We start from the raw sequence: 24,201 nt of genomic DNA on the forward strand, positions 1-24,201 counted from the left end.
AATGTATCTATGTTATCAGTTAATACATATAATACATAAGTGTTCTCAGGTAAGAGAATTGTCTGTTATATCTGGTTCTGTCCTATTCTGAAGGATAATGGAAGGTACTGTGGATTCCAGAACAAAAGGCACTTTTTATAATCAATAGGTGACATGGACTCTGAGGAGTCTAAGAATATATGACAGGGTCAAATTTGGAGAAGAAATTTAAAAGCACTTTAAGTTTTAAAAATCTTAAAACAATTAGAAAAAAATTTAAAGCATATTATTTTCAGAATATAAAGGACAAATTTTAAGTTTAAAATAATGGTTGTGGGCCAAAGTGATAGCACATTGAGTTGAGTGTTTGCTTTGTATGCGACAAACCCAGGTTCAATCCTCAGCATCCGATATGATCCCCCGAGCCCATCAGACGTGTAGAGCCAGAGTGTAGAGCCAGGAATTACCCCTGTGCACAGCTGGGAGTGGCCCTCAAACAAAATACATAAATATTAATGATGATTCATAGAAAAATTTATTCATGGGGTTGAAGCAACTGTACAGCAGCAGGTGGGGTGTTTGACTGACATGCAAGTGATATGGGTTTGATCCCCAATACCACATGAGTCTCCCAAGCACCACTAGGAGTGATAACTGAGATAGAGTAAGCCGTAAGTGCTGCTACATGTGGCTCCTCTAAACACCCCCCCCCCAAATTTTTTTAAAGGAAAATAAAAATTTATTCACCCAATAATTATCTGTACATCAGTCTTTCTGAAGTAGGTGCCATATGGCCTCCTGTGACCCCGTGGTATTCCAAAGGAATATAAAATATTCTACTATAAAGAAATTATTTAATTATGTGTGATCTTCATAGCAAATGTCTGTCACTCTATTTTAATAACACTCAGGTTAAGTTTTAAGTCACAGGTGAAAACTGCATAAATGTGGAGCCAAGGCACAAGACCAAGGGGACAACCAGTAGAAAGAGGAGGGTGCAGCTGAAGGCAAACAGGCAATGTTCAACAAAAGGTTGAGATACACTTCTGGATGATTGATCTTCTAGGAATCAGTAGTTCATCCTGCTGCTCAATTCCATAAGGTACTAGGATCTCTATGTATTTTATTAATTTTGTTAAGTACCCCTATTAATTAGACCCAAGATTTGGAGATAGCATAGTTGATTCCCTACCCCATACAGTTCCAATCTGTGGTGGTGGGTGGGAAGTATGAGGATGATTAGAGTGGGAGGTTAGGAAGTGACTTTCTTGGGATAGTAAAAGCTATATTAAATTAGTTTTGTGATAATGCGGAACAAGTAGAAAATAATCTGATTTACTGAGCTCACATAAAGTGACCTTGCATTTTACCATGCTACAGCTTTATAGGCAAAAGCTTATACATTTCATAAGCAAAGTTTCAAGATATTTGAGAAATATTCAATAAGCCCAAATGTTTTTTGTCTTAATATAGGAGTAGCCACAAGATGTCGCTAAAACACTTGTATTGTGAAAGCAACTTACAAGAATTGTTTCTGCTGAAGAGCAAGAAGATTTGGTAGTTAATGGCAGGTATAAACTTAAATTTTAAAAGCCTTCAAGCTAATATATTTTTTAATACAAAATGATGTTAAGTAAATTTAAAGTGATTCTAAAACAACTGTAATCCCTAAACTACCTTTGTGTACTAAGACTATTCTAAAACTAACTTTTCTAAACCTAAATTCTTTTCAGTTTTTATGTTAAACATACTGTACCTAAAAAATTATTCTAAGTTAATATACTGCAGAGTGTTTTATTTTACAAAAAAATTTAACAAGAAGGATAACAATATTAAAGGAAAAGGATAATTGATTAAGTTAAAGAGACATAATCATATAAATGCAAATAGGAAAGCATTAAAGGAGAGAACAAGTAAATAGTATGATATGAATTTAACTTGCAAAAGTACTTCAAGGATTCCAGTCTTTTGGAATTTTAATTGGAAGATAACTTGTTCCTATATCAATACAAGCCAATACCAATCAACATTTCTCTCTTGGTTCTGTGCAGTGCACTAATGGCAGTGAGAAAGGAGATGATTTTCAGTTTTTACACGTTTAAATATTCCACTATAAAGAAAACATCTCAATTTGGTTCTATTTAATTATCTTTTTATTTAATTATGTGTTATCTTCATAGCACATGTCTGTAACTCTATTTTAATGATGTTCAAGTTAAATTTTAAGTCCAATACTAGTTAGAATCCAACAGCTAGAATCTAACTAGTTAGAATCCAAAATCTTATTTTCACAGAATTAACATTTATAAAATTATAGCTTAGCTTCTATTTAATTATGCAAAAAATTTAATTGTGAGTATAGTTTCAGTATAGAAATAAATAAAACTTTCCTGTTAATTTTTTTAAAAATTAAGTGAATTAAAAATAGTAAGAAATTAGTATTTATATATATGTATATATAAATATATATAAATTATATATATAATTTAGCAATTTCTGACTACCTATATATATGTATATACATATATATATGTATATATATATATATATAGGTAGTCAGAAATTGCTAAATTTTTGGGACCAGGGTAACAATACAATGGGCAGGGCATTTGTCTTGCACACAGCTGATGTGGGTTAGATCCCCAGCATTCCATTTGGTCCCCTGAGCAAGACCAGGAGTGATTCCTAAGAGCAGAGCTTGAGCATCACTAGGTGTTCCAAAAACAAAAACAAAAACAATAAAAAAGAAAAGAAAGAGAAATAGCCAAATTCTTAAAAGTATCCAATTAAAGCTTCAGAAGCGAGGAAATCTTGAAGGAATCACTCAAGCATATAGTCTTTTACTCTTCAGTGGTCCTCAAACTATGGCCCGCGGGCCACATATTGTATTTGTATCTGTTTTGTTTCTTCATTGCAATATAAGATATATGCAGTGTGCATAAGAATTCGTTCATAAGTTTTGTTTTTACTATAGTCAGACCCTCCAATGGTCTGAGGGACAGTGAACTAGCCCCCTGTTTAAAAAGTTTGAGGACCCCTGCGTCTAAATCCACTTTAATCCAAAACAATACTAAGAGAGAACCACGAGAATTAGAAGATGAAAATTACTAATTAGTGCCACTGTTAGATTCTTCCCAGGCATTGAAGCCCTAAATTTTGTTTGCTTTGACTCTAAGAGTATACATACATCAGTGTCTATGGTTCATGAACAATATGAACTAATATGATTGTTTAAGAAGTAGTATGAATTGTATTAAAATGTTTCTAAATTGACAGTCCTCCAAGATGATTTTTAAAGCAAATCCTTGACCAAAAATTTGTTAATTGAGACTTTAAAATCAAACAATATTAGAACTAACAATAAAGTTTTTGAAGCAAATAGCAAAGCATATACCGTATTTTCCGGCGTATAAGACGACTTTTGAAACAAAAAAAAGTCAACCGAGAATTGGGGGTCGTCTTATACGCCGAGTATATCCAGAAAAGTGTTTCAATATGCCCCTAAACGAAAATTGTCTGAATATTGCCACAAAACGAATTTTCCAACTCTATCCTGCACCAATCACTGCCAGGCTGCTCAGAGAACAACACAGGCTTCTCTTAACTCAGCCAATCCAAGCAGGCTTTTTATGCATGCAAATTAGACAATGTTCTACACTGTAAAAAGCCTGCTCAGTTTGGCTAGAGTCAGAGAGGAAGTCTATTACAGTATAACCTTGGACCTTTGCTTGTTGTGATTGGCTCACTGTGGTACATACAGTTGCAGCACAGGAACATTCTGTCTTATACAGCAAATATATGCCTAAACCTATGTTTTAACTGTAAAATTAGGGGGTCATCTTATACGCCAGAAAATACGGTACATATTTTAGAATTTTAATCATTTAAAGATGAAAGAACTCTATATTATACATCCTCTATAGCTTTAAGACTACTACATCCTTACTTTGAAAAGTTTATGAGGGCCAGACAGAGAGAGCACTATGCTGCATTAAGGAGGCGTTGTTCGATCTCCAGAACCACAGTCTCTATCTGAGTAGACCTTGAGCGTGGCTGTATGTGGCCCAAAATCAGAATTTTAAAAAATTGTGGAAATAACCTAATTTGTAAATCAGATATCAACAATAACAACAAAATTGCAAACATGAAGAGATAAAAGTACCCAACTTAAAAGTGTAATTCAGGATAGGACTAACCAAACATCTAAGATATAGAGTATAGGGGTTAAGGTACTTGCCTTGTATCCTAAAAACCCTGTTTAAATTCCTGAGTACTAGGCCAGAGCAATATAGCACTTCGGGAAGGGTGTTTGCCTTGCACACAGCTGACCCAGGACCAACTTGGTTCAATCTCTGGCATCCCATAGCCTTCCAGGAGCTATTTCTGAGCACAGAGCCAGGAGTAAGTAACCCCTGAGCACCGTCAAGTGTGGCCTCCCCCCAAAACACCTAGCTCCACATATGGTCCTAAGCACTGTTAGAGATCACTCTTGAACAAAGAGAAAGAGCAAGGTATGAACCCTGAGCATCTCTGAGTGTAGTCCACAGCCCCTCACCTCCAAATACCCAGTAATTCAAAACTGCATTCCAGAATGGTAACCACTAGATCACCCTCACCCCCAAATACCCAGTAATTCAAAACTGCATTCCAAAATGGTAACCACTAGATCATATATGGTTATAGCATGAAAATGAAATAGTATTAAAAATTCAGTACCCTAAAAAAAGATTCAGTACCTTGGTTTTACTAGTCACAATTATATTGTTCAAAAGTCATTGATTAATAGCTACTGTATGATACAGAGCAGATATAGGACATGTCATTACCATTGAAATAGCTATTAGTTCTGGTCTAAAATAGATTTTGTATATTTGTTTTTAACTAAAATAAATACCTAAGCCTAGAGACCGGACAGTGACATGAATTTTCTACTGAAAAAAAATATTTTTTTCTTATCAGAAACCTAGTTAACATATAAAAAGGTCTAAAAGCAGATACAATATTTGATTAATGAATACTATATCTTCCATTACTAAAAATAGTAAGAAAAGTAAGTTACTATTTGCTATCTAGTACAAATTATCTACCATTTAAAACCATATAAAACCAGTAAGTAAAAGTAATAACATAATTTACTCTTTGTAAACTAACATTCCTAAGGAGACAGGACACAGATTATTCTATTTGTGGACTTAAATATTTTAGAATATGAAGTGTGCTAGGATTTCAGTTTCTGCATCATGAGTAATACTGAATATGGGAAGGGAAAAGCCAAGACACTAGAGTTTATTATAAATCATTTTAGCAAGTATCTGAGATTAGGACCTCTTCTACAAGGCAGATGACTGAGATTATATTAATCTGTGTTTTTGATGTTGAGGATCAAACCTAGCTCTCACATATGTAAGGCATGCATAAGCCATTTCCCATTGGGCTCTTACTGTGGCACACATGGATTTAATTTTTAAAAGGATTTAAATAATTACCTCCAATATTAGCAAACTCCAAATTTACTGTGACTGGGGCAATATTCCTTATCTGAATAATATTCCTTGCCTGAATATTCCTTACCATTTTAAAGTAAATTCCTAAATGGCAAATATTGGAGAGAATGCTAAAAAATATTTATTTCACAGATCATTCATTAAATATATACTATTATAAAAATTCCCTACATATCCATTAGAAAGAACACTTCACCTCAGCAGCCACTGAAAGAAATACCATTGGCAGATTGTGTGTGGTTGTGTATGTGTGTACTTATTTTCTACTTCAGGTTAAAGTACATTCTTGTATACATATATAACAAGACTGAATGTGACACATGTTGAAGGGAAGAAATCTGAAAGGATGGTTTCTAGACTTCAAAAACACAATTAGGTAGTAAAGATGTAGAGGGTTGGGGAGTTTATTCTAGACTACAGAGAACAACACAGGAGACTTGGAAACTGAGGACTCAGTCTGGCTGACACAGAGGTGATAGTGGAGAATAAAGACAGATACTGGTAGAAGCAGGAAAAGTCACAAGAGGTCAGAGTTTCACTTTAAACAGGTGGACTGAGATTTGAGTTGCTATTTTGATTTGTTGGTGTGAATATCTTTGAATAAAGCTTTTTATTTGGAAAAAGTTTGAAGGTCATGAAAGAATACTTTGCAGTGGCTTAGGTAGTTCTGAGATAAACTGGGCCATATTTAGGCCACAGAAATAGAACTCAATGCCAGTTGCACTGACAACAGCAGTTCCTAAGTGTCTAGTAAGACAGGCGCTATTAAATACTTTTCCAAATAATTAAAATTTGGGGCATGAACAATATAAAGATACTCTAAGTTAACAGTAAGTTTCATTAAACTTTCATAAAAAGATTAAATATTAAAGATAAACAATAATAAAGATACTCTGTTAACAGTAACTTTCATTAAACTTTCATAAAAAAGTTTTGGGGGGCCAGAGTGATAGCACAGTGGTAGGGCATTTGCCTTGCACATGGCTGACTCAGAAGGGACCTCGGTTCGATCCCTGGCATCCTATATGGTACCCCAAGCCTGCCAGGAGTGATTTGTGAGCACATAGCCAAGAGTAACCCCTGAGCATCAATAGGTGTGGCCCAAAATCAAACAAAAAATTTTTTTGCAGGAGGCAGCCTGATTAGACTGGGAAGTACCAAGCACTCATGCAGAAAACTTCAAAAGCAGGATTAATTTTATGCCAGCAGGCTCAGTGGAGAAATCTCCCAAAGTCTGAGCCCCGAGAAAAGACAGAATAGGGAATTTATACTTTACAGGTACTGGAGAAATCTCCAAAAGTCTGAGTCCTGAGGAAAGATATATCAGGGTACTTACACTTCACAGGTCTGGGGGAAGGAGATATGCATAAAGTCAGAAGCAGGGCACAGGGTGCTAGTGTGACAAAAGTAAAGATGTTTGCCTTATTTGTAGCTAACTAGGGGTTTAATCATTGTATTTCCTTATGGTTCCCTGAGCACTGTCAGAAATAATTCCTCAGTGCAAAGCTAGCGAGTAAAACAAATAACAAAAATAAAACAAAAAGCAGTAGATAAGTGGTTTAATGGCTAAGACAGGAAAAGGGGAAAAACTAAAGGGGGGTGACTATATTAGGTAGTTGAGGAAACAAACGGATGGTACTCTATGAGAAGTGTTCCAGAGAGTCCTGATAAGAGGCTCTCAGACAGATGCCTCAAGCAAAATTTCCTAATCCGTTTCCAAGAAGAAAATACTATCATTAAAATTTTGTGATTGTTTTTAAAAATATTTTTGTAAAGTATGTAATAGTGTATGTATCAGATACTAACATTCCTCCTTGTCAGGATGCATCTTTACTTAACATTCAGCAACATTCTTTTTGCCTTTTCACCATGGCATGAAACTTTATGATTCTAGAAGACAGTCTTTAGACAAATATTGTCCTGGTGAATTGCAGTGGTAGCAGTAGATGAGATAATCATTCTACTACTTTATAATAAAGAATATTATCATACTGAAATTACCATCTCTAATATAGTATTTATGCTTTTTTAAAGTAGCATTTAATTTGAATCAAAAGAGCAGCTGACCTGAGGTGAGAAACAGTGCTTCTCAGTTTATTGTCTACAGACAAGTCATCTTTAATATAGTAGAACTTACGACACTTGTAAGGCTGCATTTATTTCCTTGAGTAGCTCGTTAGTCTTATTAAAATCTGCCCGCATGAGATTTTTCTGTCTGAGGTGATCTGCTGTCAATTCATCCAGTTCTTTCTCAAGTCTCTTGTTTAAATCTTGTTCATGCAACCTGTTTAATTTATTTTTAGTTAAGAAAATGTTATTCTGAAGTCAAGCTTTCCAAGCTTTCTATATTCTACCGGGTTAGGTATAATATATATAAAAATAATGGAAATGACCTAAAGTAAGTTACTTACTTTGCTCTAATCTTCTAGCTTGTTCAAGTTGTCTCCTTTAATGCTTTTTTAAATAACATTTTTAAAAAAGACTTTAGTTAATTATATAATTTCAAAAGTTAGTTAATATATATACATCATTCAAAATACAAAATTTTATGTTCTATATCACATAATAGTCAGCAAAGGAAAAGCCTTCTAATATCTTTTCACAGTCTAGTCATAAAAATATTTTTGGTTAAATATCATTGCAACTTTCTTTTTCATAACTGCATATTCTTTCTATTGTAATTAATGACATACCTTATTTGTTGGTTAGAATCACTTCGTATTCTGAGAACTTCTTTCCCCTTGTATTCCAACTCTTTGGTTAAGGCACTTATATTTTCATGAAGGTGCTGTACCTCCTTATCCAAATCAGAGATGTGATGCTCTCTGTGCCTTAATTCCTCCTGAAGCTCTGTTATTCTATTCATGTGCTCCTTACTCTGCAAAATACAAATTATTCTCTGAAGTCTTTCACATAGTTACTTTCTGTGTTTTTGTGAGTGAAAGAAAGTAACACTCTGGAATGTCAAATGTAATAAATTTGATAGTGCTTCAGAAGCAAACTGTTAAAAAGAAAAAATGTCAAGGCCTCTTTTCTTTCTGTAAAAAGAAGTAATCATAGGGGCCGGCGAGGTGGCGCTAGAGGTAAGGTGTCTGCCTTGCATGCGCTAGCCAAGGAAGGACCGCAGTTTGATCCCCCAGCGTCCCATATGGTCCCCCCAAGCCAGGGGCGATTTCTGAGCTCTTAGCCAGGAATAACCCCTGAGCATCAAACGGGTGTGCCCCCCCAAAAAAAAGTAATCATAAAGATATAACTTTAAAACTGTCAGTCTAGATTCTTGCGTGGGTCCTAAAAACCATAAAAAAATGCATTCTACCTTCTTTTTGCACAAGCAGGATCTTATCTGAAATACCCAAAAGATAATGTGTCTTAGGAAGATTTGTGATCAGTGGCACAGCTGAGCTTAGAACACAGGGCATTCATATGTTCAACAAGCTTTAAATAGTAAAAAAGTAGCATCACTAATCTTTTTTTTTTGTGGTTTTTGGGTCACACCCGGCAGTGCTCAGGGGTTATTCCTGGCTCCAGGCTCAGAAATTGCTCCTGGCAGGCACGGGGGACCATATGGGGCGCCGGGATTTGAACCGATGACCTCCTGCATGAAAGGCAAATGCCTTACCTCCATGCTATCTCTCCGGCCCCTCATCACTAATCTTTTATCCAAAAAAATGGCATGTTTGTGGGCTGGAGTCATAGTAGAGCAGTGGGTAGGGCACGCACTTTCTTGCATATGGACCACCTGGGTTAACCTCTCAGTACATCTGAGCATTATCAGGTGTGATTCCTGAGCACAGAACCAGTAGTAAGCCCTGAGCACTGTGGGGTGTGGCCCAGGTCCAAAAAAACATTTTAAAAAAGGGAGCATGTATCTATGTAGGGCATTTCAACAAACAAACGTACACACAGAGCTTAAAATTGGATATTATCTAATGATAGTCTAATAGTTATCTTTCTAACAGTTTCCAGTCATTTTGCTAGTAAACAATTTTTTTTTACAAGTTCAGCAGGACTAGACATTGTGAATTAAATAGTCAGTCTAGTTAAACTTCCCTCTATAACTGTATGGAGGCTCAGTAAACTTGCTAACAATTAAGAGAAAATTTGGGCTGATCTTTAAACATAGCTGAAGACTAACAAAGTGTTGTCAGTCTATAAGTAATATCCTTTATTACTCTATGTGCAAATTTCAGATATACATACATTCAAATTGAAAAATTATCCAATTAAAGAATGTATACCAGACTAAAAAGCAAAGTTGAAGATGTATAAATAATGGCTGGGATAGAGCAAGGTGGAAATATAAATTATCTTTTTTCTTTTTAGTTTTTGGGCTACTAGTGTGCAAGGGTCATTTCTGTTTCCTGGTGGGTTCAAGGAACCATGAGATGGTAGGGATCAAACCCTGATCAACCATGTGTAAGGCAAATGCCCTAATTGCTGTGATATTGCTCTGGGAACCCCTAAATGATCTTCTTTTCTACTGGAAGATCTACTACTTCTGGAGCTATGCTGTTTAATTTCAAACCTAAATTAATTAAAATGAAATAAAGCAAACAATTCAGATCTTGGACATGTCAGCCCCATCTGGATAATGGTGACCTTACAGATAGAGAACAGACTCATCAACAGAGCAAATTCAGTTGGACAATGATACAAAGGTGGATTCTGTCTTCACTTTATATGCCATATTGCATAATTTGCATTCTCCTGGTGCCTCTAAAATTAAAAATATTTCATTATGAGATCATAAAATAAAATATAATCTTATGACCAATATAGTACAATTGAATCAGGTATTTCCTTTTTTTTTTTTTTTTTTGGTCACACCCAGCAGCGCTCAGGGGTTACTCCTGGCTCCACGCTCAGAAATCACTCCTGGCAGACTCAGGGGACCATATGGGATGCAGGATTCGAACCTACATGCAAGACAAACTATTGTTATTTACCTGTCTTCTACTGATGTCTATGCTCCTCTCGAGTTCCATTTTAGCAGCTGCTAACTCTTGATGATGACTGTGATGTAACAAATCAATTGCAGCTGCATGCTGATGGTTAAGTTCTGAACGTAAGGAAGCTGAAATAAAAGGAAAGAAATTTAGAATATTTTAAATAGTGGCTGTATAGGCCAAAATTCACAGAATGTTATTTTTAAGAAAGGTTGATTGTACATGTCAATCATAAAATCTATAGTCTTATGCTTCTTAAATACTATTAGAAAACATCATGTTTTTAGAGGATATCTAATATGATGAAGATAAAGTATTTTAATGTTCAAATGGACTAAAGTATTTATATAGATATTATGTTGTGTGTGTTCAGTTTGCTAGTTAAGGAGCTAATAGAGATAACGCTTTTAACTCTCTTAATATTGGTGAACAGTCTGAGTGGTAATATGACTTACAATTTTGATACAACTTATTACATCATCTTTGATTTTATTCTTTCAAACAAACTACTGGTGTACAGATGTGTGTGTGTGTGTGTGTGTGTGTGTGTGTGTGTGTGTGTAGGAAAATAAACACATTATGAACCAGGGAAGACAGTATATTTCTTTTCCTTTTTTCTTTTTGTTTTTGGTTTTTGGGTCACACCCGGCAGTGCTCAGGGTTACTCCTGGCTCTACGCTCAGAAATCGCTCCTGGCAGGCTCGGGAAACCATATAGGATGCTGGGATTGGAACCACCATCCTTCTGCATGCAAGGCAAATGCCTACCTCCATGCTATCTCTCTGGCCCCGTAAGACAGTATATTTCTATTTTAAAAGGTGAATAGTAAGTTAGTGGTCGGCAACCTTTTTTTTCAACTGAGCCAAATCTTGCCAAAACCACGACTGAAATTTATTTTGAGAGCCACATAGGGTGTACACTGACAGAGGCTAGGAGCAGAGTCCTGACTCCTGGAGCGGTGGCCGCCCGGCACACAGAAGAGCCAAATTAAAAGTGAGAGAGCCACATGTCGCTCGTGTGCCGCAGGTTGCTGACCACTGTCTAGGGTAAAGTGTCAAGGACCAGAATGATGGCTCAACAGCTATAGGATACGTTTTGCATACAAGAGGACTGGGTTTGCATGTCATCCTTGCGCAGGGGCCATCCTAACCTTCTCTGTATCGTTCCAATTTTAGTATATGTGTTGCCGAAGTGAGCACAAGAGGACTGGGTTTGATCCCAAGCACCAAAAGGTCTACCTTTGGTGAAGCAATATTAGGAGTGATCTCTGAGAAAGAAGTAGTAGTAAATTCTAAGCTATACTACTGAGTACAATTCAAAAATCAAAAGAAGAAAAGATCAATTAGGTAAATTTTGGGGACAGAGAGAGGGTCATAAGGTCCTCCAAGCAATGAGCTGAAAGTAGCACTTAAGCACCAACATGTATGACCCCCATATAAAAAATTATTTAACAACATAAAAGAGAAGTTAAGAAAAAAAGTTGAGGCCAGAGTGGTGGCGCAAGAGGTAAGGTATCTGACTTGCACACACTAGCCTAGGAGGGACCATGGTTTGGTCCCCTGACATCCCATATGGTCCCCCAAGCCAGGAGCAATTTATGAGTGCATAGCCAGGAGTAACCCGAGTGTCACCGGGTATGGCAAAGAAACAAACAAACAAAAAAAGTATAAGTAGAGTAAATGAGTTATTATAATGGAAACAAAGAGGGGAAATAGTGCAGGTCACAGAGATCAAATGATACAAACAGGAACAAATAAGATGGGAGCAGTGAAAAGTCTTTGCATTTGGAATTTCACAACTTAATGGTGACATGAAAAGTAATTTCAATAAAATAATGGAGAAGAAATTTTGACTGACAGATCCCAACAAAGACAGTTAACCAGCCACCAAAAATAGAACATAAATAAATGCATTTAAAATAGACAAAAGAAGACTCAAAGTTCAATATTAAAAATATATAACTGGAGCTAGAGAGATAGCACAAAGATAGGGCCTTTGCCTTGAATGCAGCTGACCTAGGAGGGACCTGGTTCGATTCCTGACATGCCATATGGTCCCCCAGCCTAAGGGCAATTTCTGAGTGCAAAGCCAGGAGTAACCCCTGAGAATCACCAGGTTCTCAATAAACCAATAAATAAATAAATAAAAATTCATGTATATATATATGAAAAAAATAGAAAATAGCCAAAGAAATAGCACAAAAGGTTAGGTATATGATACCTATGCAAGAGACTCAATTCAATTCCTCACACTAGATGTTACGCTGAGTACCAGCAGGAAAAGAAAATACATAGAAGGCAAATGAACACATGAAAAACAACTGAAGACCAGTATCTACTAGCAAAATTCAGTGACACATACTACACTCCCTGAGAGGAACTAAAATACAAGATAATAATAACATCAAATGCTATGAAGAAGTGAATAAAATGTATGTATGTAAGGAAATGTACACATATGTAAATAAGGAAATGAAATAAGACAGTCATTCTGGAAAAGTTCAACTGTTTCTTAACAATCTAAGCATATAATCGCATGACCAAGCAACTGTACTAAACATTTATTCCTGAAAAATGAAGACATAGATTTACATATAACTGAAAACATCAGCTGTCCTTGAATGAGTAACATACCATGAGGGAATATAATTAATACAAAGGAGGGAAGCAATTGGTACATACTGGTAAGTTGGGTAAATTTCCAAAAAGTTATGCTGAGTTAGGGGGAAAAAGGGGCAATTCCCCAAAGTTTATGTATGGACTGTATGAGTTCATTTATAACATGTCTAAAATGTCAGAATTCTAGAAATGGAGACAGATGACTTCTAGGAGGTAAAGGTAAAGGGGAAAGGGAAATACATGACTAGAAAGGGACAAGTGGGAGCCTCATGGTTCCAGGAAGGTTCTATTAATTGAGAATAGCTGGTTGTGGTAGAGTTTTACAGAGCAAAGTGTTCCTCTGTATTGTTCCTTCCAACAAATGGTATTGAAATCATATTCTCATGAACTACATACTTGACCTCACATACCTGTTGAAAATTGCTGCCCTTGAGCCATGGCTTTACAAAGGCTACCTTTGCATGTGACTAATGCTATTTGAGGCAGATATTTAATGCAGGACTTAAAGCACACTTTTATTGGTTTTTCTTATGCTGAATAGGCCTAGTGGTGACAGATGGGGACTACTCCAAGCTTGGAGCTCAAGGGACTCCTGGGGATCAAACCCAGGGCTCCAACATGTTCGGCAAGCATTTATTGGCCTTTGGCCAAACCCCTGTAGTTCCTTTTACAATAGTTTCCTCTTTAGCACTCTCAGAATGTAAATAGGCAGTAACTCCACAGATGTTAGATAAATGTTCATACTTAAAACACTTAGCTTCATCCTAGCTGGAACCGTTGCTTTTAAAGAAGACAGACAAAGCAGCTTAACCTAAGACAGCAGACAGAGATGACAAACTGGGTCTAAGGGCTTTTCCTCTGAGGCCCCAAATATTCACAATAGTTTCATCTTCTTTGTTCCTAATTCCTTCTGTTATGAGTATGCCAATGAAGTAATAACAACCTCCATTACATTCAGTAGGAAGTTTGGTTTTTTTTAATTTATTGGGCCACACCTGGTGGCACTCAGGGGTTACTACTAGCTCTGAGCTCAAAATCACTCCTGGCAGGCTCGGGAGATCAAATGGGATGCTGGGAATCAAATCTGGGTCCACCCCAGGTCAGCTGCATGCAAAGCAAACTCCCTACAGCTGTGCTATCTCTCCAGCCCTGGAAAAGTTAAATGAATTAAAATCAAAAAGAGGAAAAGAGGTCCAAATAAAAAGTTACTGACTTTTTATTACATACTTAATTTGTTACATACTTAACAAGCCAGCTTATCTGCTATCCCACACACCAACACCTTTCAAAGATGGATCAAATTTTTCTTCAAAATTCAACTCACCTCCTTATGAAACAAAACAGTGATATGAATATATTCAAGGGGAAAATCACATTAAAAGTATGACAAATATCCTAAACATTCCATCTGTACATAACTTTTCTCATTAAAATACATCTTTAAGTAGAATAAAACAATGACTAGTTCTGAGGTTTACCAACTTACTTGATTAACTGCACCCCACCCATCATATATTTTGGGGGGAGGGGCTATACCTGATAGTACTCAGGATTTACACCTGGTTCTCTGGGATCACTCCTGGACCTTGGAACATAGTATGTATTGCCAGAAGGGTTAATGCATGCAAGGCAAGTGACTTAACCCCTATGTTATTTCTTCAATCCCTCCACCCCTGTTCCAGAAAAAAAATCATTCAGCAGCAACCAGGTAATCAACCATTTTTACTGTGCCCATAATCTGCACCTGAGGTTACAACTGCATCTCAGATTGTTCCAGCTCCCCCTAGAAAAAATGCTGATCTAGTCTAAAGATGGGTAGTTGCACGTGTATCTATTCCTTTCCATCTGGATAATGTAAATGTTGACTCTTTCACTTCCTAATGACTGAAGATTTTGTGTGTTTGTTTGTGAGCCACACCCAGGAGTGCTGTTTACTACTAGTTCTGTACTTATGAGTGTACAGATGGGGCTCAGGGAACCATATATATATAAATATATATATGACCATATGGTATATATAACCATAATATATGCATATATGTATATATAAGCCTATTATGTGTAAATCCTCAACCCATTGTACTCTCTCAATGACAAAAGAAAAACACCATGGGTACTCCTTACATAGCAGAATACAAGGAAGTTGAAGGGAATCTTTTTACAATTTGTGTTCTCCCCATTCTGCTCCATCATACCTATCTCTTCATTTGGTAACTTCTAATAACTTCAAAAACTAAGAGAAAAATGCTGTGATTCTAGTTAAATTTTAGAGGAGATAAATGGGCCAGATAGTATATCTGGTAGGCAGTTTGCCTTGCAATAGTCAATCCAGGTTCGATCTCCAGCACTTCATATAGTCCCACCAGGAGTGATTCCTGAGCACTGGGCTAGGAATAAACTCTGAGCATTACTAAGTGAGCCTCTTCCCTAAAAAAAAAAAAAAAACAAAAAAACAAAAACAAACAAAACAAAACAAAAAAATAACAACAAAAAAGAAATGACAGGATTATAATCTTTCCAAAATACCAAGCATAGCTTTTCCTTCATCTTCTAGTTCAAATCGAAGAGTTTGAAGCTCCTGCTCCATTTCTACACGGAAGCCTTCCATGGATTCTCTGTGTGCATCTTTTAATGATTGAAGCTCTGCAGAGTGTTTTTGTTGTAAATGATTTTCTAGTGCCTAGAACAGAAGAAACATACTCAACTTATTGTGCTAAAGTACTGATAGGGAAATTAAAACACAATAAATAATAAGCAAAGTTCAATATTTTAAAAAAGTTTATCCTTCATCTAGTTTCTTGAAAGTGAATTTGAAACTGTTTTATTAAACCAATACAGCAAATTGGCTGGCTACAAAGTCAATACACAAAAATTGATTGCATTCCTATATAAAAATCATGAATCAGAGGAGGAAAAAAATCAAAAGACCTATCCCATTTAAAATATTGTTCAAAAACATCAAGTAGCTATAAATTATTTTAACAAAAGAGGTGATAGACTTATATCATGAAAACTTTAAAACACTTAAGAAATTGAGGAAGACCTTGGGAAATGAATAAACATGCCATGCTTGTGGATTGGAAGAATCAATTTTTTTTAACTATTTTTTTTGGAGGGGGTCACACCGAGCAGCGCTCAAAGGTTACTCCTGGCTCTGCATTCAGAAATTGCTCCTGGCATGGTAAGGTGTCTGCCTTGCTGGCACTAGCCTAGGACAGACTGCGGTTCGATCCCCCGGCATCCCATATGATCCCCCAAGCCAGGAGCGATTTCTGAGCACAAAGCCAGGAGTAACCTCTGAGTGTCACAGGGTATAGCCCCAAAATACCCCACAAAACAATAAACAACAACAACAATAAGAAAAGAAATTGTTCCTGGCAGGCTCAGGGAACCATATGTGATGCCAGGAACTGAACCCAAGTCAGTCCCAGGTCGGCTTCTTGCAAGGCAAACACCCTACCACTGTGCTATCATTCTGGTCCCTGGAAGAATTAATATCGCCTAAATGACCATCTTACCGAAACTACTATATAGATCCCTATCCAAATTCAGATATCATTTTTCATGAACTTAGAACAGTCAATGATAAGGTTCGTTTGGCATCATAAAATACCTCAAATAGCCATAACCATATTAAAAAACCAGAAATTGGGAGATTATCATTATTTAACTTAAAGTTGTACTAGAAAGCCATAGAGATCAAAATAGTAGTAGTACTGTAATAAAGACACATTCTTTTACTAATGGGTCGAATAGAATATCCAAAATCACCCTCCCATAATATATTGTCAACTAATTTTTTGGGGGGCCACACCCAGTGACACTTAGCGGTCACTCCTGGCTATGCACTCAGAAATGTTCCAGGCTTGGGGAAGCATATGGGATGCTGGGGATCAAACTTTGGTCTGTCCTAAGTTAGAGATTGCAAGACAAACACCCTACCACTTGCACCACTGTTCCAGCCCCTCATCAACTAATTTTTGACAATGAAGCTGATATCATGAAATGAAAGACAGCCTCTTCAACAAGTGGCATTAAGAGAATTGAATAATTACATGTCAGAAATTAAAACTGGGTCTATATCTCACAACTCACAGAAAAGCTAACTAAAAGTGGATCAAAGACTTTGAGGTAAGACCTCACTCTATAAAGTATATTGAAGAAAATATCAGCAGAATGTTCTAAGACCTAGACCTCAAAGGAGTCTTCAATAATACAATGCCAATAACAATCAAAACTTCAGAATCAAAACTTAAATTACACAACAACAAATTAAAAAGTTTCTGTATGATAAAAGAAATATGGTGGGAGAAAATATTTGCACACAACACATCAGACAAAGGGTTAATTAATATCCAGGAAATATCACCACTATCATTAGAGAAATTCAAATCAAGGCAGCAGTGAGATATCATCTTACATCATGAGATACATCATGAGAATGACACATATCAAAATTACTGGGAACAATTTATGTTGACAGAGATGCAGTAAAAAAGAAACTCCCATCAGGGGCCAGATAGATAGCATGGAGGTAAGGCATTTACCTTGCATGCAGAAGGACAGTGGTTCAAATTCTAGCATCCCATATGGTCTCCCCAGTTTGTCAGGAGTGATTTCTGAACCTAGAGCCAGGAGTAACCCCTGAGTGCTGCCGGGTGTGATCCAAAAACCAAAAAAAAAAAAAAAAAAAAAAGAAAAAAAGAAACTCCCATCCACTGAGGTGAGACTGTTGTCTAATCTAACCACTATGGGAAATTCTCAGTAAACAAAAAATTGTATTGCTGTATGGCCTAACAGTTACACTTTTGAGATAGAAAAACATTCAAAAGGACATATGTACACCATTTTTCATTGAAGTAGTCAGTATTGTAATCAACCTACATGTCTAACAACATGTCATGAAGATTTGGTATATACAATTGAAGACTACAAAGCTCTAAGAAATGATGCAATCATGCAATTTACTGCAATATGGATGGAACTGGAAGATCCCTTAAATAAATTAAGCCAGAAGGATATATAGAGAGTGATATCACTTACATGTAGCATCTAAACCAGGGGTCTCAAACTCAATTTACCTGGGGGCAAAGTTGGGGTGATTCTTGAGTGCAAAGTCAGTAGTAACCCTTGAACATTGGGGGATGTGACCCAAACAACTAAAACAAAACAGAATAAAAAAAGATTTCTCTAGGGCAGGGCCACAAAATGTTGTACAGAGGGCCGCAAACGGCCCGCGGGCCGCGAGTTTGAGACCCCTGAATCCTAAACTATCTGCATGAGGGAATGAAATGGGATAAAGGGAGGATGCCGAGATTATCCCTGGCACAGAATATATGGAGTAGAAAAGGAAAAAAATATAGTGAAGGGGAGTGGGAGAAAGACAGATGACAGAGGGCAGGATCATGGGGATTCAGGATTAAGGAAGGACAGAACTAAATTTCCAAACCAAGAAGTCAACAATACTGAAATCATGAGACTGAACTTTAACTGTAAGATGACACCCCATTATTTACCCAAAACAAAGGTGTTCCCCCATTTTCTTTTTTTCTTTTTTTCAAATCTCTCCTTTGATATGTAAAAGCCTACCTGGCCAGGTACTTTGTCTCTTTCTCTCTCTCTACATATCCACACTGGTGAATTGGGAATGGGTTAATAAAGAGTTTTTGGCTTGGCATGCTCAGAGACACTACATGAGAGAAGTCACTGACTCCATGACTCTCCTGACTGGCTTAGTTTAATTCTTCTCTACTACCCTATCTACTTCAGACCTGTCTGCCTGGGGTTGAAGATATGGTGTGTGGAATAATTTCACAACATGGGATTTATTTTACGTTTAACAACCAGCTTAAAAAGGTGTCCATCAAGATGGCACACTTGCAGGGGTGGAGTAAGGTGGAGGAGGAAGGGAACCTAGAAACATTGTTAGAGGAAATTGACATTTGTGGTGGGATTGGTACTAGAATACTGTTATGTCTAAAACTGCACTAACAATAATTTTTATAAATAATGATGCTTTATTAAAAAAGAACAAAATATAATTTTATATAGTAAATGAAGATAAAATAGTTGGGTCACTTCAGCAGAAAATAATCATCAAGATACCAGTATGACACAATAAACTGTGTTTGAATTGGGGTATAAAATTATTACATAGCATAGTTTTCAAATACACCATTTAAAAAACTGCAACAAGCTGTAAACAATCTAAAATAATGAGTGGAGATTTTTCTCTGTAGAAATTTAGAAAAGATAGGGGCAATTAAGAAGATAAAAACTTTACTAGGAAAAGAGAAATGAGATCCTGTGTAGATCTAACCACATCAAATAATTTATGGCTTTTTTTTAATGGGTTACACGCATCTGTGTTCAGGGATTACTCCTTACTCTGCACTCAGGGATTATTCCTGGTAGGGCTGGGAGTGGAACCTATGGAAAAATGGGGATTGAATTCAGGTCAGCCACATGCAAGGCAAGGGGCTCTACCAGTTGAATATATCTCTCCAGCCTCTGTGGCAATTTTCTGTTGTCATCCTTTGCTCGTGCTGTTAGGATCTAATGTTTGATTTAAAATTAACTGTAGCATATCTTTGCTGTGAACCTAAGTACAGTCATGACGAATTCAAATTTTAAGGAACAAAGACTAGGCCAAAGTAGCTGGTTTCAGGAACTTAGAAGGCATGTACCAAAAACAGTTAAGATAAACTAGCAACACCTGGGGGCCTGCAGGTAGACCAGGTCCTGGGCACCTACTCTACTACTCCAGCTGACTACGACCCTAAACCCCTAAAAACCACAATCAACTTAAAGATTAACTGTGATGGTTTGAAGCCTCTGTAACTCTATTAAAGGTGCCTGAAAGCTCAGTAAGAGGTTGTCATTCCCAGCATGCTGGTAAATAAACTCCCATGCCTTATTGCAGTGCTGTTCATCTCCTTAATGGTCTCTGTGGGATGGGTCTTGAATTCGGACCTTACAGTTGGTTTTTGTGTCTTGTTTTGTTTTAGGGTCACACCGGCCATGCTCAGGGGTTACTCCTGGCTCTATGCTCAGAAATCACTCCTGGCTGGCTCCGGGGACAATATGGGATGCCGAAGATTGAACCTGGGTCAGTCCTGGGTCAGCCACGAGCAAAGCAAATGCCTTACCGCTGTGCGACCACTCCGGCTCCTTTTAGTGAATTTGTGAACAGAAGCAAAAACTCTGAGAACTCTTAGTTAAAAAACTAGTAAACTAAAGCCTTTTGTGTGGTAAGTGTTAAAAGCTGAACAGGAGAGAACAAACTATACACATTGCTAAGAATAAAAGAAGATACAAGATCACGAGGGATAGAAACTGTGTAGAATATTTCAAGTTAAGAGAGCCAACTGTCCCAGAAATAACAGCACTTACTATAGATTTTCAAAGACCATTAATGAACTCTTAAGAATTTATTTTTAATTTCTTTGGGGATTAGGGGTTGATGCCACATCTGGTAATCTAAAGGGTGTTCCTGACTGTGTTCAAGATTCAGTTCTGACACTACTCAAGAATTAATCAATTTGTTTATTTGCTTTTAACACTCAGAGTTCATTTTACTTACAAGATTTTTACCTTCTATAAAACTTAATGAAATTTCTAGTTAGATTCATCTTTCCAGGTAAAATAAATTCCATCTAATTCAACTAAGGAGTAAACATGGCCTACTTCTGTGAACCCATCAATGGCTTAAATTTTTTTTTTCTTTTCTAAAAGGCAGTTAACAAGTCTTTTTATCTGAAGATGTCTTTGTATGAAAGAACAGCTGAAACAGAGGTTAATCATTTTTTTTTACAGTAAACTCATCAGAATACAAAAAAGTAGCAAAAGCTTATTCTAAGTCTTTTATATTTTGTTCTCTTTTATTAAATTTAAAAAAATTGAATTACCATGAGATACAGTTACAAAGTAAAATGTTCATGATTGAGTTTCAGTCATACAATGGCTTAAATTTAATCCTTCACTAGTTCACATTTCTGGTCACCAATGTCTCCTGTTACCCTCCCCATCATACCCCTAGCCTGCCTCTATGGAAGACATTTTTCTTCTCTATTACTTCCTTTCAGCACATAGTTCTTGTCCAGAGTGACTGTTTCCAACTATCACCATCATTGAGGTCCCTTCTCTACCCTAACTGCACTTCCCACCTCTTTACCTCTCGTTCTCTTAAACATTCTGCACTCCCTGGACCAGGGAAAGCTTTTTATTTTCAACTCTAGGGCCTAATTCTTTTTTGCTGTTGCCTAACCCGTCTGATTTTTTCAGACTGACCGTTCTGATATCCAAGAAACTACTGCCTGGGCTCCATTAATACTAAATTAGCATGGTGTTTACTCCCTTACACAGGCGGATCACAGCCTTTGTCAGCAGGAGGCAACAATAAAAAATGGACCTTTGTCTATATATCCCTTAAAAATGTAAAGGAGGGTGTGAAGAGCATACAGCAAGTGTGTAGAGCAGAGTGTGCAACAGGTAGGGCGCTGGGATGCTAGGTAATCAAATCTGGATCAGCTACTGTGGGTGAGTAAATGAACAGATAATTTCTCAAATACAAGTGGCCATAAGGCATAAATGGCCAAAAGGCAAATATAAATTGCTCCACATCACTATCAAATCAAAACAATGAGGTACTGTCTCACACCACAGAGACTGGCAGGAATGTGGAGAGAAAGGAACTCTCATTCACTGCTGGTGGGAATGCCATCTAGTCCAGCCTTTATGGAAAACAATATAAAGATTCCTCAAAAAACTGGAAATAGAGCTCCCATGATCCGGCTATACCACTCCTAGGAATATACCCTAGAACACAAAAAAACAATACAAAAATGCCTTCCTCACAGCTATATTCACTGCAGTGCTATTTACAATAGCCAGAATCTGGGAACAACCCAGAGGCCTTTCAACAGATGAATAGCTAAAGAAACTGTGGTACATATACACAAATGGAATATTATTCAGCTGTCAGGAGAGATGAGGTCATGAAATTTTCTTATACATGGATGTACATGGAAATTATTATGCTGAGTGAAATATGTCAGAGGGAGAGAGATTGACACAGAAGAGTCTCACTCATGTATGGGTTTTAAGAAAAATAAAAAGACATTATTGTAATAATGCCCAGAGACAATAGAGATGAGGGCTGGAAGGATGGGCTCATGATAAGAAGCTCACCACAAAGAGTGGTGAGTGCCCTCAGAGAAATAACTACATTAACAACTACCATGACAATGTTAATGAGAGAGGGAGAAAGCCTGTCTTGAATACAGGCAGTGGGTGGAGGAGGAGGGAGAGAGGGGCATTGGAAGGTGTTCATTTTATGATTGAAACCAACTACAATCATGTTTGTAATCATGGTGCTTAAATAAAGATATCATTAAAGAAACAATATTTTTGTTTGAGAGTTATATCCAGAGGTGTTTGGAGCTCTAAACAAGGTGTTCCCGGCTCTGAGTTTAGGGATCAATCACTTTTGGTGGACTTGAGGGACCATACATCATGCTAAAGGATCGAATCCCAATTAGCCACATGTAAGGCAAGCACACTACCCACTGTACTAATTTTTATTTATGCAGAGTACTCCAGGGCAAGACAATTTGGAGAAACTGTCTATAACCCTCTCCCAAAAGTCCTACTGTTCTTTTCTCTATGAAGAACCCTATGGTCTCCCTCTTTCTTTCCTCTCACATTTCTCTCAGTAAAGTACTTTATACAAAACTATTTTGTTTGGGGGTGGAGAGCACTTGACCTGCAAGTAGCTAACCTGATTTTGATCCCTAACATACCATATGGTCCCCTGAGCCCACTAGTAGTGATTCCTAAGTGTAGAACCAAAAATAAAGATCTGATCACCACAGGGAGAGTTACTATCCACCCCCACCTCTTCACCCCCCCCCCCAAATACCCACAACTTTCTTTTGCTAGAAAAACTTTTAAGGCAAATTATTAGTAGGTTGGGGAATTTCTTTTGAACATATAGACTTACTCTTTGTTCCTTTTCCTTTTCTTCTTCCATAGCCTGATATGCAAGAACATGTGCTTCTTTTAAAGAGTTATATCTTTGCTGATGCTGTTCCTCTAATTCTTCAAGCTCTTGTGTAAGTCGTTGTTGTTCTTGTGTAAACTGAGCTTGCAATTGCTGCAAAGAAGTCTGAGATTGGGAAACCTGCAGTTCCAGATTCTGCTTCAGCAAGGAAATCTGTCATTAAATAATAGCACACGGCAAAGAATAAAATCAAGGCAAAAAAGAAATGAGAGGAAGGAGAATTATTCCAATACCATTTTATTATTCCAATTATTCCAATAATATTTTAATTACTATAGCTTTGTAATACAAGTTGAACTTGGAGTAAGCAATACCTCTCATCTACCTTTTCATTAGGACTCCTCTAGTTATTGAGGGAGAAAGTATATTATTCCATATGAATTTCATGAATTTTTCATCTATTTATTTGAAAAATAGGGCCCTTGTACATGAAATGCACTGAATCTGCATAATACTTTAGGCATTATTGCCATTTTGATGTCAGTCCTCCTGATCCATGAACAGGGAGTGTGTTTCCATGTCTTCTTATAAAGTTCTTTATATAGGTCTAGGGAAGGGATAGGAGGGGAGGAAAGGGGAGGGGAGAAAAGAGGAAGAAAAGGAAGGGATGGGAAAAGAAAAAAGGTGTGGCTCTCATCTTTGAGCTGTGAGGGCAGAGCATTCTGAGAAGGGGAAATGGATGAAACAGGAATGCCTTTTGGGTGTACCAACATGAGAGATAACAGAGAAAAATGAAAAATCAATATTCAGTTATTTTTCTGCACTACTAAAAAGGGTATAATGTGAAATTAGTATTTCTGTGTGAGGAGTGCTGTTTGATATGCTGTTAGCCAACCAATTTCCCGAAGTCAAACAAGAGATTTAACATTTTAGAATCATTGAGAGTAGCTGTTATTTAAGCCTCTAGACTGAATGATATCCATTGAGAATGCATCTGCTTAAAAGAATATTTAATTACTAAATATTAAAATTAAATATTAAACTATTGAATTATTAAATATTAAAATTTAATTTGGAAAGTTTTCCAAGGAAACAAGATTCATATTCATGAAATGAATCTACTAAATAATCAATTAAAAAATCTTGGGGCCACA

The 24,201-nt window shown here is 36.8% G+C and overlaps 1 protein-coding gene, 1 long non-coding RNA gene and 1 pseudogene across 2 annotated transcripts in view; all 3 read right to left on the minus strand.

Moving 5' to 3' along the window:
- The window catches only part of LOC126006058 (uncharacterized), a 684,655-nt gene that overhangs the window by 128,669 nt on the left and 531,785 nt on the right, over positions 1-24,201 (minus strand). The gene's annotated exons all lie outside the window — the stretch shown is intronic.
- Positions 1-24,201, minus strand: part of FAM184A (family with sequence similarity 184 member A) — a 134,541-nt gene that overhangs the window by 8,430 nt on the left and 101,910 nt on the right. The window contains exons 10-14 of the mRNA XM_049771379.1: positions 23,048-23,260; positions 15,574-15,727; positions 10,430-10,557; positions 8,177-8,361; positions 7,621-7,767 (exon numbers count right to left, since the gene is read on the minus strand). Coding sequence (XP_049627336.1) covers positions 7,621-7,767; positions 8,177-8,361; positions 10,430-10,557; positions 15,574-15,727; positions 23,048-23,260 — 827 coding nt within the window. The remainder of the gene's footprint in view (positions 1-7,620; positions 7,768-8,176; positions 8,362-10,429; positions 10,558-15,573; positions 15,728-23,047; positions 23,261-24,201) is intronic.
- LOC126007545 (uncharacterized) lies at positions 11,529-11,628 on the minus strand (annotated as a pseudogene).

Source organism: Suncus etruscus, chromosome 4 (assembly GCF_024139225.1).
Source record: "Suncus etruscus isolate mSunEtr1 chromosome 4, mSunEtr1.pri.cur, whole genome shotgun sequence".
In the NCBI taxonomy this organism is placed as follows: domain Eukaryota; kingdom Metazoa; phylum Chordata; class Mammalia; order Eulipotyphla; family Soricidae; genus Suncus; species Suncus etruscus.